The sequence below is a fragment of the Triturus cristatus genome, chromosome 6, assembly GCF_964204655.1.
Source record: "Triturus cristatus chromosome 6, aTriCri1.1, whole genome shotgun sequence".
In the NCBI taxonomy this organism is placed as follows: domain Eukaryota; kingdom Metazoa; phylum Chordata; class Amphibia; order Caudata; family Salamandridae; genus Triturus; species Triturus cristatus.
This window is the reverse complement of record NC_140589.1, coordinates 1,044,493,660-1,044,510,220: the sequence shown is the minus strand read 5'-3', so window position 1 is coordinate 1,044,510,220 and position 16,561 is coordinate 1,044,493,660. Positions and strand designations below refer to the sequence as shown.

The window sequence follows — 16,561 nt, the reverse complement described above, 5'->3', positions numbered from 1 at the left end:
ACTAATAGTTGTTTCAGTCAGCTTAATTATTCCCGATTAGATCCCCCTTCAGCATTTACAGTGCTAGGACGTCTTTCAGACAGCTGTACGCTTGACAAATATTTCATTCATTAATTCATTCATCTACTGACCCAGTGGTCACAATGCCCTTTCCAGCCAAAATTAGCTTAAGCAATATAAATACCTGGTTTGGTGACACAAGTAACGAATTGGCAAATAACATCACAATACATTTGGGGTACATATATTTGCAGCAACAGTGTACCAAAGTTACTGTTTCCAAAGGTTAAGATGTCAAGTGGGCTGTTACATACAATGTGGATACCTCCAATGTCACAGCATATCATTTAGACTGGTTAGAGCTCAATGTCGTTCACTTGAATATGTTGGAGGCTAGGTAAGCACCAAAAATAGGTTAAAGGTTGTTATATAGGGCAGATGGCTATTGACAGAAGCAGGACGCGTTGTGGTTGCCTCATAACCTCTTAACACATCAACACAAGATTTGGTGAACCATCTAGGTGGCCCACTTAGAAAGGCAATTGAACAAACTGGTCACACTGTAAGGGTACCAAGTGAAATATGAAGGATGGTGGTTTAGTGTTGAATTTAATAAAGCTTGGATACATCCCCTGGTATCTCCCTCTACACTTTTCATGACTGACACAGGATGAGGATATGGCTTTTTTTTTCTTTTTTAAAGAACCAGTATCAACAATTTGGCAGTCAAACCACGATGAGTCAGTTGAAAGTTCTGGATTGAGGGTTGGGAAGTTCATCCCTTTCCAAGCACTGATGAATCACAGTTCTCTAGGTCTGACTTTCTGTAATTGCAGGAGAAATCCTTGACTATCCAATATGCTCTCTCAATTCCACTATGTGCCAAACTCGCTTATGCCACAGATACCTTATAAAGAAGAGTTGGGCCTTAATGTTTGTTTCCATACTGTGCTGGAATACTGTTCCTTTAAGACTACCACTATGTTTGTCTCTTTGAAGTCTACCTGTCCAATGAAAAGAAGGAAATGAGTAATAGTTACTCCAAATGTTTGAAGATCTTAAAATGAAACACAGACATCAATAAGTTGATCTCTAAAGGAAATGTTCAACAAAAGAAATACACAGTAAAGTCAACTTTAAAAAACACACTAGATTATAAATATATCCACGTTGCAACTGCGCTTCTTTATTCACTTACAAGCAGTGAAGAATGGTCCGACCTTCACCTTCATCACATTCCTCCTGCCACTTTTCAACCTGGAGAATCAACTTCAGGAATGATCGCTTGGAACCTGGAACTTCTCTGTGTGAAGCCCATCCCAGGTACTGGAACTGCTGCACCATCAGATACCCTTCCTGCGGCTTTGTTATAATAAAAAAAACACATTGTATATTATTACAACTACATGCTGAATGAACAAGCTATCAACTAAGCCAGAGTCAAGGGCAGAATCAATGCTCCAAATTCTACACAAGCATATTACAAAATGCAGTTGGGCCAAACGAACGTATGAAGGAGTTTATGCAATATGAATCTTACACACAAGGAAATGCTAGGGTATGGAAACTGCAACCTGCATGCCTCGAGGATTATGAAGAACACTGGGCACAATTAAAATCTTATCACATAGAAAAGGCATTTACAAATAAACAGCACTGGATAGCAATAATCGCCGTCCAGTCTGCCAAATCTCGTAGCCAATGTGACACAACCTACTATACCTTACTTTGGAGTTGTACATGCATTCCACTCCTTTAAATTAGCAATCCTTTCCTATGGCACTTTTGAATATACTCTTTTTTTTACTTCTCTTCGAACAAACTTACATAAAGGTAACCAACAATTCACCTATTTTTTCTGCTAGCTTCTCCTCCTGCTATGAACACTGGAATAAAACCATGATCCTCATACTACTTTTTTTCCCCACGCTGTTTGGCCAGTTTACTTTGATTTTTTTTATTATGTATTTTTATTGAATTTTTCATATTGTAACATGTATATACAACATTGTGCATTTAGACATATAGCCAATAATCAATACATTATTGTGTTATAAACTGTTCGCATTACATAGCTCACATGACTATGTAGGCATGAGGCCTCAGTTATGATTTGACCCATTAAGTTTATAACATATATAAAGTAACTATTATAACAACTGTATCACATGCAACATTCCTTCTCCTCCACTAATCCAATACACACTTCTGATTATTGCCATCCACCTCTCCCCCGCCCCTGTCCCCACATGTTAGCAACATGATGTATCAGTTTGTCCAGACATGTGGTTAGGTCCAACTTCCCCATGACCCACCAGCATTCCGGGTTGCCGATACACCATTGGCCGAGTCATGACTGTACATGGGTATCCCTCTCTCCCATTCCCTACAGCCACCCAACACAGTGGGCGTGAGTCCGATTTCTGCTCTATCTTTTCAAGATGAGTTTCCCAATGGTCAATTGGTTGACAGCTAACATCCAACAACCAACTCCGCTTCCGCCCAAGGCATCACATCCCTGCAACAGAGGTTCTAGCTGGAGCCATGACAGATTTCCACGCCATGGCTATGCAGCTCTTTGCCAGGACCAGAGCAAGGCTTTGGAAGCATAACAGCGGCTTCATCCGTTTTGTAATCATACGCACATCCAGCAAGCACCTAAGTGGGTCTAGGGGCAGAATAGAAGCAGTCACTTTGGAAATGCATTTTGCTACCGCCACCCAAAATGTGTCTATATTAGGACAGGTCCACACCATATTCACAAAGCCTACACCCTCCATGTGAAAACTAGGACAAGTTGACCACGCACCTATGTACTTTTACCCTATCCAGTGTAGAGTTAAATAAGCGTGGGGTACATAATAAAATTAGGCAAAGTGGAGTGTCACGTTTATGGACGACACCTTGACAGAACCCAGGCAACGATTTCATGAGGTCAACTGTATTTAAGTTACCAGTTTGTCTTCCTACCAGTCTTTTTGAGTCTGAGAGCCCCTGGAACCACCCTGCAGATGTCCACAGTATAATCCTGTTACTACTTGCTTTGTCTACTCAGTATCTAGAATTAACTCTAGCTGCCCCACTAGGTTAGGCAAGTCTAGCTTTAATCTGCACATTCGGCCCACAACCCCACGCAGAGCAAAGTACAAAAGGAACTGTCCCGGTCCTAGATCATATGTGGTCATCATGGCCTCAAATGACTAACTTCTTATCCACCATTAGGTCCCCCCACATCACAATCCCAGTGGCTTTCCATCCATCAGTTTGGTACAGTTCGTTAAAGCAGACATTGTAGTGGTGCCTAGAATGGAAGGTTTAGGGCCAGGGTTGTCTTCCGACCTCCATGTATATACGTCATTCAGCACCACAAAGCCACTTTCAGTAGCACATTGTATTTGCCTCTCCAGGGCAGGCAGCAAGGAACCAATCTAAGAGTGGGTGCTCGCCTAGTTCAGCATGAACTGAGTTACACTCCGGGTTTGGCAACCCCCCTAACAGCGCATAGGCCACTGGAGTTGTCCCGCTGCATAACAGAGCTAATAATTATGGGCTCCCAATCCTGCCTCTTGCATCATGGTATACAGTGTATGCCTCGCCACCCTATGTCTCCCATTACCCCATATGAGCAACGTAAGTAGATGTTGCAGATCAGCGAGAAATGGCTTCTTAAGTATAACAGGTAGTGCAGCAAAGTAATAAAACATTTTTGAAATCGAAACCCTACACACTGGGGTTAAAAGCAACTGCAGCCAGAAAGGTTTGCCTGATCGAATTCAGTGCCTGTTCCAAGTTACCATCAATATATAATATGATCCTGCTCAGTGTGATATATTTTCACCCCGAAATATTTAATAGTATCTACTTTCCGCTGCTGTTCCACTCCTGGCAGGTCCTGCTGTGGGGGCTCGGACAATCAGAGCAGAGTAAACAGACAGGACTTATTCCAATTAATCCGTAGTCCAGACACCCAGCCCAACTCGTCTATGTGAGGTGTCCCTTCTATATGGATACCCCACTGTGGGCCCAGTGTTCGCAACAGACAGGCTAGGGCTTCCATGGTCAATGCGAACAATAAGGGAGAGAGAGGTGTCCCTATCTATAGATATCTGAGATGATATCTCCCCGTACGGACTCTTGCTTGTGGGTCTTGTATAGCAATGCTATCCAACTTTGGCACTCTGGACCTATGCCCAGTCTACCTAGCACTGACTGTAAATGTGGGTACCAGAGGTTATCAAAGGCCTTCTTGCTCTAAAAGCAGGCCACCCAGCACTGTGTTCCGGTCCTGTTCACCCCATCAATAGTCCAGAACAACCACAGTTGATTCAGGAATGTAGTCCTAACCAGGAAAAAAAAGTATTTTGGTCCTGGTGCACCACTATCCCTAAGATGGAAGTCAACTGGTTAGCTAGTACCTTTCCCAAGATCTTATAATCTAGAATTAATAATGACATGGGGCAGTAGGACATGACACCGAGTGGGTCACGTCCCAGTTTCAGGAGCAACACTACCGGTGCTTCTCTCAAGGAATCAAACAATATGCAACGCTCTCTTGCCTGTTCATATAACTGCAATAGCCAAAGAGCCCGATGAGTTTGGTAGGGAGCAACACACTCAAAAGGGAACCTGTATGTGACTGGGGTCTTGCCTCTTGCAATCTGCTGAAAAGCTCATTTAATCTCCTCTAGGGTCGAAGGGGCATCTAACTCCAGTGCCTGTGAGGGTTGAGAGTGGGGGATATCAACCGGTCCTAAATAATCCAGGGCTGTCATTGGTTCCACCCTCATATCATCTAAAAACCCTGTAATAATCCGCAGACTCACCATTAATTTTGAGTTGTGAATTTAGCACCAAAACATTGTGAATGGCTCCGATAGTAACATGTGGGGTGTCTGCCTTCAGCAACCAGGTGAGCAGTCTTTCCACCTTATCCCCTTGTTCGTGTTGAAGTTTAATATATTCCTTGTACTCCATCGTTTAAAAGCAGGTGAGAATGTCCTTATGTTCTCAACTAAGGTCTGTTAGCATGTGCTGTAGATCCTGATTCACCATTCAGGCATCTTTTGTTGCTTTATTTGATCTTCAAACTCGAACAACGTCTCCCGCAGTATCTTTTAATTTCATACAGCGTTTTCATGCACATCCCTCGCTAAACTACTTTAAAAGCACCCCATTCCACCACTACATCAGCAGCAGCAAGCCCCTCATTCTAAGTGAAGTATTAGTCAATAGTGAATCAAAAAACAAAACACGTCAATTTTTCTGAACAAAAGTCGAGGTTGGCAACAAGTTTTTTCAACCAATACCGAACCCTTGAAATATACAAAAAAAAACAGAAGGCCTCACAACCAAGTCACAAGAGAGAGAGAACCAAGCCTTGGTCTGAAGCGACCCCAAAAGCACGTCTTAGCTAGGTGACAACTGCACTTGGTGCATACTTTCCAGATAGCCACTACACAGGATAGGCTGGTGTGACAGGGGATACATCTGCATTCATACGCATACTGATAGTCTTCCTGGGCTGGGAGAGGTGGTTCACACTTTACATTTGTATAGGTTGTGCTCTGCCCTCACACAAAGTGCTGATTTACCACCTACTGATCATCTGGAGCCAGGGCTGGGTTGAAAGGGATTGCTGCACATTTCTTAGGGTTCCTTTGAAGGCAACCCTTCATAAAAGACATTTTTGAGTATAAGCACTGGGGCTCTGACCCCATGTTATTTAGACACTGTGTGGGACTTGTAACCAGACGCTGCTGTGTCTACAATATACACATTGCCAGAGGACTGCTGTGCTGCTAAGAAGGACAGTCATTGGGACGACTTGCTTTGTTGTGCTTGCCTGCCTGCTGGAGAGACTGCCACTCTGCAATTGGACTTGTGTGCTGGCCTGCCTACTATGCTACCCTCTTTATGCCACAAGTGTTCTTCAAGGGCATAGTAGCATGCCCCCAGTTTGAAAATATTAGCACCATAAAAGATTTCAACTGTGAACCACTGCAGTGGGACTCTGTCAGGCAGCCGCGCATGTCAAAGAGGTCCTGTGTGTTTGCCAGTTTGTGTGTTCTACTCACTCCATCTGGCCAGCGCCCGTTGAGCTCATCTTTGCTTACTTTTAGATAATTTGGGGCGCTTTGAGCTTCACTCCGGTCAGGACGTGCCTCCGTGCTCTGGGCTACCCCCACGCCGCGCTATCCGAAGTCAGAGAGCCGCCACAGCTCCAGGGGAAGCCCCTGCCTCGGGCTGATGAAAGAAATCCCTGCAACGCAAAGGATGCCTGCCTACGTCAGCGCTGCCTAGCCCTGCCTACTAGGGCTTTGGAGCTTGACAGCATGAGTCCTGCCCCCGAGAAGAGCCCGCCTAGCCCAGGATTCCAGGGGTGGGGTGTAACTCCCTTTCGCTACATGGACGGGGCCGCTGTCTCAGCTCATCTGGATCGGGATCCCCGCAGTAGTGGGCAGTCGTCCTGCTCGACAGGAGAGGAAGGTACTGTGGGGCCGGGGAAGTACTGCCATGCTGCACTCCCTCATTGGTGCTCTGTTGCCACAGGTGCTGCTGCATCCTGCTTGTGAGGGTGTAGAGCGGGAGATCGGACCTCCGAGGTCCTGCAGGAGTCTCCCCGGGGTCCTTAGTGGACGGCTGAGTGTTGGGCAGCTGTATTTTTGTTACCCTGACCGCGGAGAACCAAGCAAGGTTGCACTGGGCAATCCTGAAGTGGGTGTGCCCCCCCCCCCACATTGTGACGTACAATGGGGACCCCTGGTTGATTGTGGCATTACAAGGCGAGACCTCGACAGAGGCCCCCAAGCAAGGTATGGTACTGCCACCTGCAACTTGCAGCATTCAGGAAAGTCCTTTGGATGTTTGCTACCAAAGCACCCTATCTCGTGTAGGAAGCACGCAGGTACTCCTACGGTCTACGTTCTATACCTGCGTATCTTAAACAGCATACCTGCTTACTTTAAACAGTATACAGAGGAATATTATCATTTCTAACTAGTTGGCTACAGGTTAACAAGTGATATCTGTTGATGTCCATAGCTGGAAATGTATACACTGTATTCCTATTGTTTGGGTCTTCTGTGGATGACAGCCCAGAAATGGCCAGATGTTCCTGTGCCAATGCTTTTCATGCAATATAGTTGACTGTTCCTAAAAGATACTGTGCACTGGGGAAAGAGCCTATAATTTACCCGCATGGAAAGTAATAATTAAGCAATGGTTATTTTCTGCACCTACAGGAACATTTTAATCCTGTAATTTGCATTACTCATGTAACTCATGTCATTTTGGTCTTCTGATATATATATTATAGAAAGCATATTTTTATATAATCCTGTGTGGAGCCTCTTTCTGTGGTGTATTCATTGTGTTACAGTGTTAGTGTGTTCCACAAATGCTTTACACATTGCTTTTAATGATAAGCCTGCCTGATCTGTGCCAAGCTACCAGAGGGTGAGCACAAGTTATCACTGATGTGTAATTTACTTGCCTGACTAGAGTACTGCGTTCTGCCTGGCTTAGGTGCACACTCTAGTCAATCAGAAACCCCATTTCTAACAATGTCCATGACCGATATCCTTTCTTTGCCCTATATTTCTACAAAGTGACTTCAGTTTCAGCAGTTAGGATGATTGTGTCACTACACATCTGAAGAAGCCTTTCACTTAACTTACCACCCAAGGTGTGCACACGCAGGTAGGAGGACATCATTGCAAGAAAGTGTCACATTTTAACAGGATGTTTTCTGCATATTTGCCCGACATGCAACCATTCAACAGTACTTGATTTACATATTCAGAAAGTGGAAAATACAGGCTTTCGTATTCTTAAATCACTTAAAAAGATTCAACCTTACCTTTTGGAAGAGAAATACAGCCAAATCGCCGCTGTATGCTCTCTCCCCCACACGGATTATTCGTAACATTACCCATCTGCGCCCTGGGGGAAGCTGCACTAACTACAAAATCTGGCCGTCAGTCGTGATGGGACTGGAGACATTCTACCATGTATCGCCTGTCAGAGATAGACAGGGATGACTGGCGGTAAATAAGAGATTCAACCTAAATCAGCCTGTTTTGTACACAAAGCTTCAAGATTGGACCTTCATTCTTCACAGACTTAGTGTCCACTTACTGGACTCTTTGTTGCCCCTAAACCTATGATGAATGAGAAATGTTTTTATAAGAGAACCGGCAATGCCATTCTGTAGCCCTTTTCGTTATTTGTCTGCCTGCTTTGCTAGGTAGATTATGAATTTTTCTTGGCTGTGATTTGTTTTACCTTGTATTGTGCCCTACATTTACTTTTTGCTCCCGTCGCCAAGATGCTGCAGTGAATGTGTGCTTAATAAATATAAAAGGAATTCCACAAAGTTGAAGTAATAGTTTTTGAATTGCCAGAGCACTTTGAAAGTGGCACTTTTAGATCCCAGTTCACTCTAACTTTTAACAAGGTACAGATGTTAGTGGACGCAACTGATTTTAAATTAGTCCAGCCAGCTCTACCTTGCAGTCCAACTTACTCGGTTGAGATTGCATATCCTGAAAATCCTGTTCACCACATCACAGTCCATTGAAGACGACATGCATTCCACTTGTATGGGACCGTATCTCAGCATCCCTTCTTCCGGCCAATACTGTGGGCAGCCCTGCAAGAAAGAAGCACGATAAGATGGTGAGGGAAGGTGCCGGTTCGAAAACCACCATTAATAAAAATGAACAGACGATGAGCATAAGGACATGACATACCTGAGCCAAATCTACCTCGTTTAGCATCACCAGTGACGTGCAGCCGTAGTCGTACACTAATCTCCAGAAGTCCTTGACGGTGTTTGGCAATGGGTGCTGCGTGACAATGAAAGCAGCAGGCTGCCTGTAGCTCTGTAATGCAAGGGCGTTGCAACAAAGAGGTGAACGGTGGCAGGCTTTCAAATCAAATCAAATCTATGCCGCATAAAACGGCACATTCAACAAGCACCTCCAGAGCCGGCTAGTAATCAGCTGTATATTTAATGTCTGTGCATGTGTGTGGCACCGGAGTGCCCTTTACCAGGATTGCTTCCTGGTCCTTCCATCTCAACAGCAGGAGTCTTTACGAGCTGCTTACAATTCCGACCTTTAAACATGTCGGAGATAGAAAACAGTTCTTCTAGATATCTGATCGACAACCTCTTTTATAACAAGGCTTTAGTTACACAAAGTGCTAATTATTAACACGCCTGATAAGTTATAACTGAGTTGTTAGTGAATTAAAAACGAAAATACATCAGATTATTGAAGCGACTTTTCTTTTTTTGTACCACTTAACTGCTTAGTTGCTATTTGTCCTGCTCACGATTTGCCAATAATAAACTTGAAATATGCTGTCAAAACAAGGTCTTTAAGGTGAGGACTAAATATACTTCTTCCAAGTTGCGCCTTTACTTAGATTAATGGTTCCATTCCGAGATCTGAAAATAACGTGTGTTCTCATCTAACCCTATAAGACTCCAACAGTCACACATTCTGCAAAAGATCCTAAAAGTCCTTTCGTGAATAGACCTGTCATCCATACCAGCAGGACAACAAGATATCATCCGCGGGTAAAGCAAATGTGAATCCGGCATCCTGAGCTATATATTCATGCAGACTGTGCTCGTCCTCCATAGCCATCCCCCACTGAAAGACCAGCCACTAACCACAATCACACGTGAGACCACTGCACTCTGAAGTAGCTGGCAACCCACTAAATTCCTACCTAGAGACTAGTAAGCATACAATTTCGCCTAAAGGCAAAAAGGTAAGAATATGAGGGAGTCTGAAACACCCAACTACCTCTCTGTGTAGTGCAATATATTCCACCAAGCAATGGAGGTTCCTGCACTGCCAATCATGGGATGGGATAGGAGAGGAACAGTTCTGGCCCCGTAATTGGTCCAAATATTGTCCAACTTCGGTGCTCGATATATGGGACACCAAAACAGGTCCATCCTTGTCTGTTTTTATTTATGGAGGAAGGTAATCTATGAGGTGCATTGCAGAAATGCCTTGGGAGCAGTTTCTTAAACCTACAGTTATAAAAGTATTTTTCCTTCCTCTACCCTCTCTTTCCAGAAGAGAACAGTAAGTGAGCAGAACACAAGACATTTCTAAACCGAACCACATTTACTCCAGCTTAGAAAACACAAATTTAATTTTTGAGCAGTCCATATTTCAATCCAAAAGGAAAAGAAAAATGTAGCGCCCCTCCATTTTCCTAATCCACTACAATCCATACTTAGTTGCCACGGGGCATGCAGGGAATGCCTTATCTACACCCTTTGATGGTGGTGGTGTTGCGTACCTGCCACTGCGGAGGCAGTCAGGTCTGGATCTCTTGCCCTAAATTGCAATGGGAATTATTGGAAGAGGCTGTGAGGGGTTTGGGTAGGGTTCTGCCCTGGGACCAGAGAAAGACATTCACTTTGGTACCTCTGGAGAACAGCACTAGGGGACCCTTAGCCATTTACTTGCAGGCCAGCTTACAAGTACCCGAGGCCACACCTTCAAGGAGGCAATAGAAGATAGAAAGGAGGACGGTGGCTGGTCAGAGCCTGCTGAACTATTCAGGAACTTTTTTTTAAAAGGAAGCTAGGTTTGTGAGAGTTAGAGAGTGTCAGGGTTATAGCTGTTTGGCATGGTCCTTTCCTAGACAGAATGCCCCTGAGGATTATCTAGATGGTAGATAGTCAAACCCAGAGATAAAGAAAAAGTATGTAAGGACCTCCTATGGAGTGTCCTCATTCTCCTCAAACAGCTGGTCGGAAAGGAAAACATGATTTTATGTTACAGTACATGTGGGGCTTAGCAAGGCACATAGAAAGCAGCAGCAACAACCTGCACAAAGTGAGGGATCCTACAGCAAAGGAAATTGAGGTGACGTTCTTCAGAATGCAAAAACAACAGTTGATGGACAGAATGCAGAACAATGTCATACATTCACCCCAGTACAGAGATCTGGGCCTAAATCCATCTTTTTTTGCTCACCATGCCGTACCAGTTTGAACCCAGCCATATGCAAATCAGTCTTGACCCTGTGCCTCATGGGAACAGTCCAGCCCGAACTGCCAAGCCAGGTCCTCCCTGGACTGGAAACAAGCATCCTAGGACCGGTTTCAGGGGTTCACCCCTCTTCAGCCAGGATAGCGTGATTCCAGTGGCATGGGGAGCAAGGGATCCATGTCTGGGCATACTCTTCCCACTCGGGGTGACAAATGGAAAAGCAACAGTTGATGGACAGAATTCAGAACAATGACATACATTCACCCCAGTACAGAGATCTGCGCCTAAATCCATCATTTTTTTTGCTCACCATGCTGTTCCAGTTTGAACCCAGCCATATGCAAATCAGTCTTGACCCTGCGCCTCATGACTTTTCCCATGAGGCACAGGGTCAAGACTGATTTGCATATGGCCATGTCTGAACTGGGGTGGCGTAGTGGGCAATATTACGATGGATTAAACCCAGATCTGTGACTGGGGGTGAATGTTTTGCCAATGTGCAACATTCCGTCCATCATCTTGTGTGTTTTGCTGTTCGCCCTATGTGGGAAGGGTATGCCCAGACGTGGGTCCCGTACTCACTACGCCACTGGAGTCAAGCTATCCTGACTGAAGAGGGGTGAAACCCCGAAACCGGTCCTAGGATGCTGGATTCCGGTCCAGGGAAGACATGGCTTGGCAGTTCGGGCTGGACTGTTCCCATGAGGCACAGGGTCAAGACTGATTTGCATATGGCCATGTCTGAACTGGGGTGGCGCGGTGAGCAAAATAACGATGGATTAAACCCAGATCTGTGACTGGGGGTGAATGTTTTGCCAATGTGCAACATTCCGTCCATCATCTTGTGTGTTTTGCTGTTCTTCAGAATGCCCCTGCTGCTCATCATCGGCAAAGCCCAGAGAGAGACAGGATCCCTCTTGCACACACTTAACGGAAAACCACCTTGTTTGCAACCACATCTACAATGCATAAACAATTTAGGCTTTTCTTATGTTCTGTTGCCACAAGGAAGGTGCCAGAAGGGGTGATTTTGCTTGTTGACGTGTACTCAGGCACCACACCACGGTGGTGTGTACACTCAAATAATTCTTTGCATCCGTTTCTTAGTTTGCCTGAATTTGCTTTTAACCTTGCTCCTAAAACGCTGCCAGCTCAGCCCAAACACCATCTAAACCCATTTCCTGGGAACCACTCCTCAACATGTGCACATTGGGAAACATTGACTTAAAACATTTGACACGTTTTCATTTTTTCAAGACATTTTAGCCATACAAACTTCTTTTATAGCTTGTTAAAAAAACATTAAATATAAAGCTCGATGCCAGCGTGGCTGAGGTTTTAATATTCCATTGAACTATAGTAGTCTATAGTAATATATCCTTCGTATTTTTAGAAAATGTATGGGAATTACATTACTTGACAGTTCTGAACTGCACTCTTGCAATAGCATCTAAAGCACTTTGTAAACAAATTGAGACACTAAAGAAACCGTCGGGAGCTTTGGTTCACAGCTGCCAATTATTAACCAAGTATTTGCATTTAAGGAGCTTGCACGCACATTTAGAGACAGAAGTGAAGTTCCTACACAAGACTAATGTTCACTAGGGAATTGCAAAAAGGTGCCTCAAAGGAATGTAAAAGATACTAAAACACGGACATGAAAAACACGATTGTTTTTCCAGATAGGGAATACCCAAGCACCTATCATCATTCAAGCCACAAACGATTGCCAAGTTATCTATTTCGTTTAAATATATTGACATACTAGGTCCACTAAGGTCCTGGGTCCTGCCCACTGCCAGGAAAGTGCGTCAATGCAACCTCTGAAAGTTTTACTTTCAGAAGCTTTTGTGCCCGAGCTCTTGATTTACTAACTAAAGCCCAAATTAAAAGCAAGAGTGAACGCAATTAGTGCAGTCCTTGGTGTCAGGAGGTACCATCACCCAGCTGCAGTACTCGCAACAGCCAAAGTGAGGTGCTGGCCATTTTAAAGTGTCTCAGTTTCTCCCCTACACATGCAGTACTAGCGCTTTGGGCAACACTATATGTTACATAACTTCTGAGCAGAATGAGACAGCAGGACAGAGAAAAATGATGAAATGTAATGTTCATCAGGAATACCATGTGCAGAATAAATCCCTCTCTATAACACTGCAGTCAGGAGCATTGACCTAGATTTAGGAGCAGAGGGAATGGAGGTCTAATAGCATTCTGCTTAGAGAGGTTAGCATGTGGAAGGAAGTACCTGGTGTAAGACATTTGAAAATGCTGCTGGGCCAGGGAGGATCCGCTGCTGTCATCCTCCTTGACTTGAGCGCAGAGTTTGATACAGTCGACTTTGAAATACTTAACGAATGAGTGAAGCCGGAATAAAGGATCTTGCTCTTAATTGGCTTACTTCCTTCTTAAAAGATAGGTCATTTTAAATCTTTGAAAACTCATGCTACTCAGACATTTTTCACTGAAATGCGGAGTACCGCAGGGCTCTGCCCGAAGTCATACACTTTTTAAGCTATACATGCGCCTGCTTGCAGACATTGTTCACAAATGTTGGCTGTCAATCATCTAATATAGCAATGACAGACATGCAATTGGTTGTCTCCCCGACACCTGGGACAGGATCACAATACCAACAGCTGTCACCTTGGCTTGGAAAAAGTAGCTAGGTAGATGGTAAACTACTCTCTTGAACTAAAAGTAGATAAGACGGAATTGACGAAGCTGGGGAATAGACCCTACCCTCAAACCATCTCTAGAACGGTCGGAGCGTTTGCGCAATCCGAGAACCTCTTCATTCCCCATAAAAAGCTTAGGTATTTAGCTTAACAGTTCCCTTTCTACAGCTGCACAAGCAAAAATACCTTGCTGCAACCTGCTTTGGCATCCTCAGAACTCTGTGCAAAATCTTACATCTTTTTCTTTACCCATCTCCTCCAGAAGAATTGTGGTCTAATCTCGGATTCTCTCTCGCCTGGATTATGGGAACTCCATATACCTAGGTTCCCATAAATATGTAACCAAAAGAATCCAGGTCTATCCAAAATGTGACAGCAAGGACTCTACTCAAGGTCTCAAAACACACCTCGGCTAAAATTGCCCTGGCCTCTTTCATTTGGCTCCCGGTTGAGGAAAGGATAAAATTTAAAACACTAAATCACAAACAAAAAACACAAAAGTACCCTAATTGATGAGGGCACTCTTGATACCATAGATCCCTAGCAGGGCATTAAGACCTTCTACTGCCAGACTCCTGAAGGTGCCGTGAATTCACAGAACTAGATGGGGTGGAAGAGCCTTCTCGCATCTTATTCCTAAACTTTGGAACTCACAGGCCTTAGAATTAAGAACCCTATACAAGGAGACGTGATTTAGGAAACAGCTAAGATCCTAGCTCTTAAGACTTTTTCATCTGGTCCCCTTTAAGCTCAGATGCAACTCTAAGACTCATCCAGTGCCGGGAAGCCTTCAGATAGCGAGGTGCTTTAGAAGTCCAAATTGAACAGAACAGAAACGAAACAGTGGGCAAAACGTAGGATAGGAAGTTGTCTAGGACACCTATGTGGAGACAACAGGCACCATTTACTACACAATTGTTGCAGATTTAAGCAATTTAGTATACTGAGGAAAAGTGAATCAAGAGATGTAAAGGAGATTCTTGCAATTCATGTAGGTGGTGTGCGTGGTTATCACCATTAGCTGAAGGAAGAGCAAGGGATGGGTAAGGACTAGCAGCAAACAATTTTGCTAGGTAATGTGGTGCCTCCTTATTCACCAAGCAAAGAAAATGCACCAAATGGTAAAGTGTAGATAGACTTCTTTCTTTCAAGATATGTGAATAGCAAGACGATGGGACGGTAAACAATAGGATTACTGAAGACGGTAGGTTCCTAACACATCAATCTAAATTCGTACCAAGTTGAGAGGGATACGGAGGCAAGTGATATATCAATGTATCTTAAGGAGTTCCTGTTCTTTCCTCCACAGGGGAGGTTATAACTGTGATAGCTCAAGACAATACAAAATCTGACAATTAGAAGATTATATGTATGTCTCTTGGTAAATTGAAATACAAAAAACAAGTATATTGTTGAAAAATGAAAGGAATTTGAGGGGTGGTGGAGAATTGCCAGTGGAAATGCTGTAGAATAGGGAGAGAAGAAAATAAACCAGTCTCAGAAGTCTGAATCAATCACTCACCTACAAAAAAGGCAAAATACCATATATGCTGCTCCTCGTGAAGCATAATACTGATAAAGTCTTGGCTCAACTCTTAGGGATGAAAAATGTCTGAAATTGCTTCCATAGATGACCCCCACTAAAATTACCAATTTATAATTTACTTTACAATGCAATCATCTTTGAATGTTCTTTGAATGGAGTTTGTTGGATATGCAGCGCGAGTCAGAGTAAATACTTTTGGTTTTGATTAATTTAAACAATTCTACCTGCATTACTGTGCACATCAAAAACCAGAGGTATGGGCTGTCGCTTAGCATACAAGTAAAATACATTTCTATATACCGCTGATAAACTGCCTTGAAGAAAACAAATAGTTTACCTGTCGGTGTAGTTTTGCACCTTGAATAATTCTCTGGATTCACTATGCTGTGCATTATTCCGCCATCTGGTGGTTGGGTCCGAAATTGTACTATTTCTTCTCTCTTTTTTTTTTGTTTTGTTGTAGGGGGGCGTCGACGTAGTACCATTTGGTGCCCTTCTGTGATGTCGACGGGCTTCCTCTGGAAGCTCCCACCTTTGGTAGCCATCTTCGGATTTTTTTTTCTTTCTTTCTCCTCCTTATAGTTCTCTTCCTTGGCGGAGGAGGGTGGGTTTGCTAGTGAATCCAGAAAATTCTTCAAGCTGCAAAACTACACCGACAGGTAAGAAACTATTCATTTTGCAGCGTGAATCTTTTCTGTATTCACAGTGCTGTGCATAGACTTTGTAGCAGCTTGCTAGTCTTGTGGTGGCTGGTTGGAAGATGAACTTTGGTTTGTAAATAGATGCTGTAAGACCTTTTTTCCTACTTGTGCTTCTTTGCTCATTTGAATGTCCACACAGTAATGTTGGGTAAATGTGTGTACTGAAGACCATGTTGGAGCCGTGCAGATGTCTTGAATTGGAGTGTTGGCAAGAAATGAAATTGTTGCTCCTTTCTTCCTGGTTGAGTGCGCCCGCGGCGCACCTTGTAAAGCTTGTCCTGTTTGCTTGTGGCACAATTGTATAGCTTGTGCTATCCATCTTGCAATTGTGTTTTTGGTAACTGGTCTTCCCAGAAAACGTTTTGCAAAGGATACAAATAACTGTTTTGCTTTTCTGTATTCCCTAGTTCTTTCAATGTAACACATGAGTGCTCTTCTTGCGTCAAGTGTGTGCAAAGCTCTTTCCGCTTTGTTTTTTGGATCTTGAAAGAAACTTGGTATCTGTATACTCTGATTTATGTGGAATCTTGATACCATCTTTGGTATGAACTGCGGTTCTGTCAGCATGACAATCCTGTTATTATGTTTTTGGAAGTAGGGTTCTTGTAGTGTTAGTGC

At 43.7% G+C, this 16,561-nt stretch overlaps 1 protein-coding gene across 15 annotated transcripts in view; it reads right to left on the bottom strand.

Annotated features, from left to right (window-relative positions):
* Positions 1 to 16,561, bottom strand: part of PTPRK (protein tyrosine phosphatase receptor type K) — a 1,135,739-nt gene that overhangs the window by 35,840 nt on the left and 1,083,338 nt on the right. For all 15 annotated transcript variants that reach the window (XM_085611847.1, XM_085611842.1, XM_085611846.1 and 12 more), the window contains 3 exons: positions 8,751 to 8,882; positions 8,525 to 8,650; positions 1,199 to 1,362 (listed from right to left, as the gene is read on the bottom strand). In XM_085611847.1, the coding sequence (XP_085467973.1) occupies positions 1,199 to 1,362; positions 8,525 to 8,650; positions 8,751 to 8,882 (422 nt within the window). The remainder of the gene's footprint in view (positions 1 to 1,198; positions 1,363 to 8,524; positions 8,651 to 8,750; positions 8,883 to 16,561) is intronic.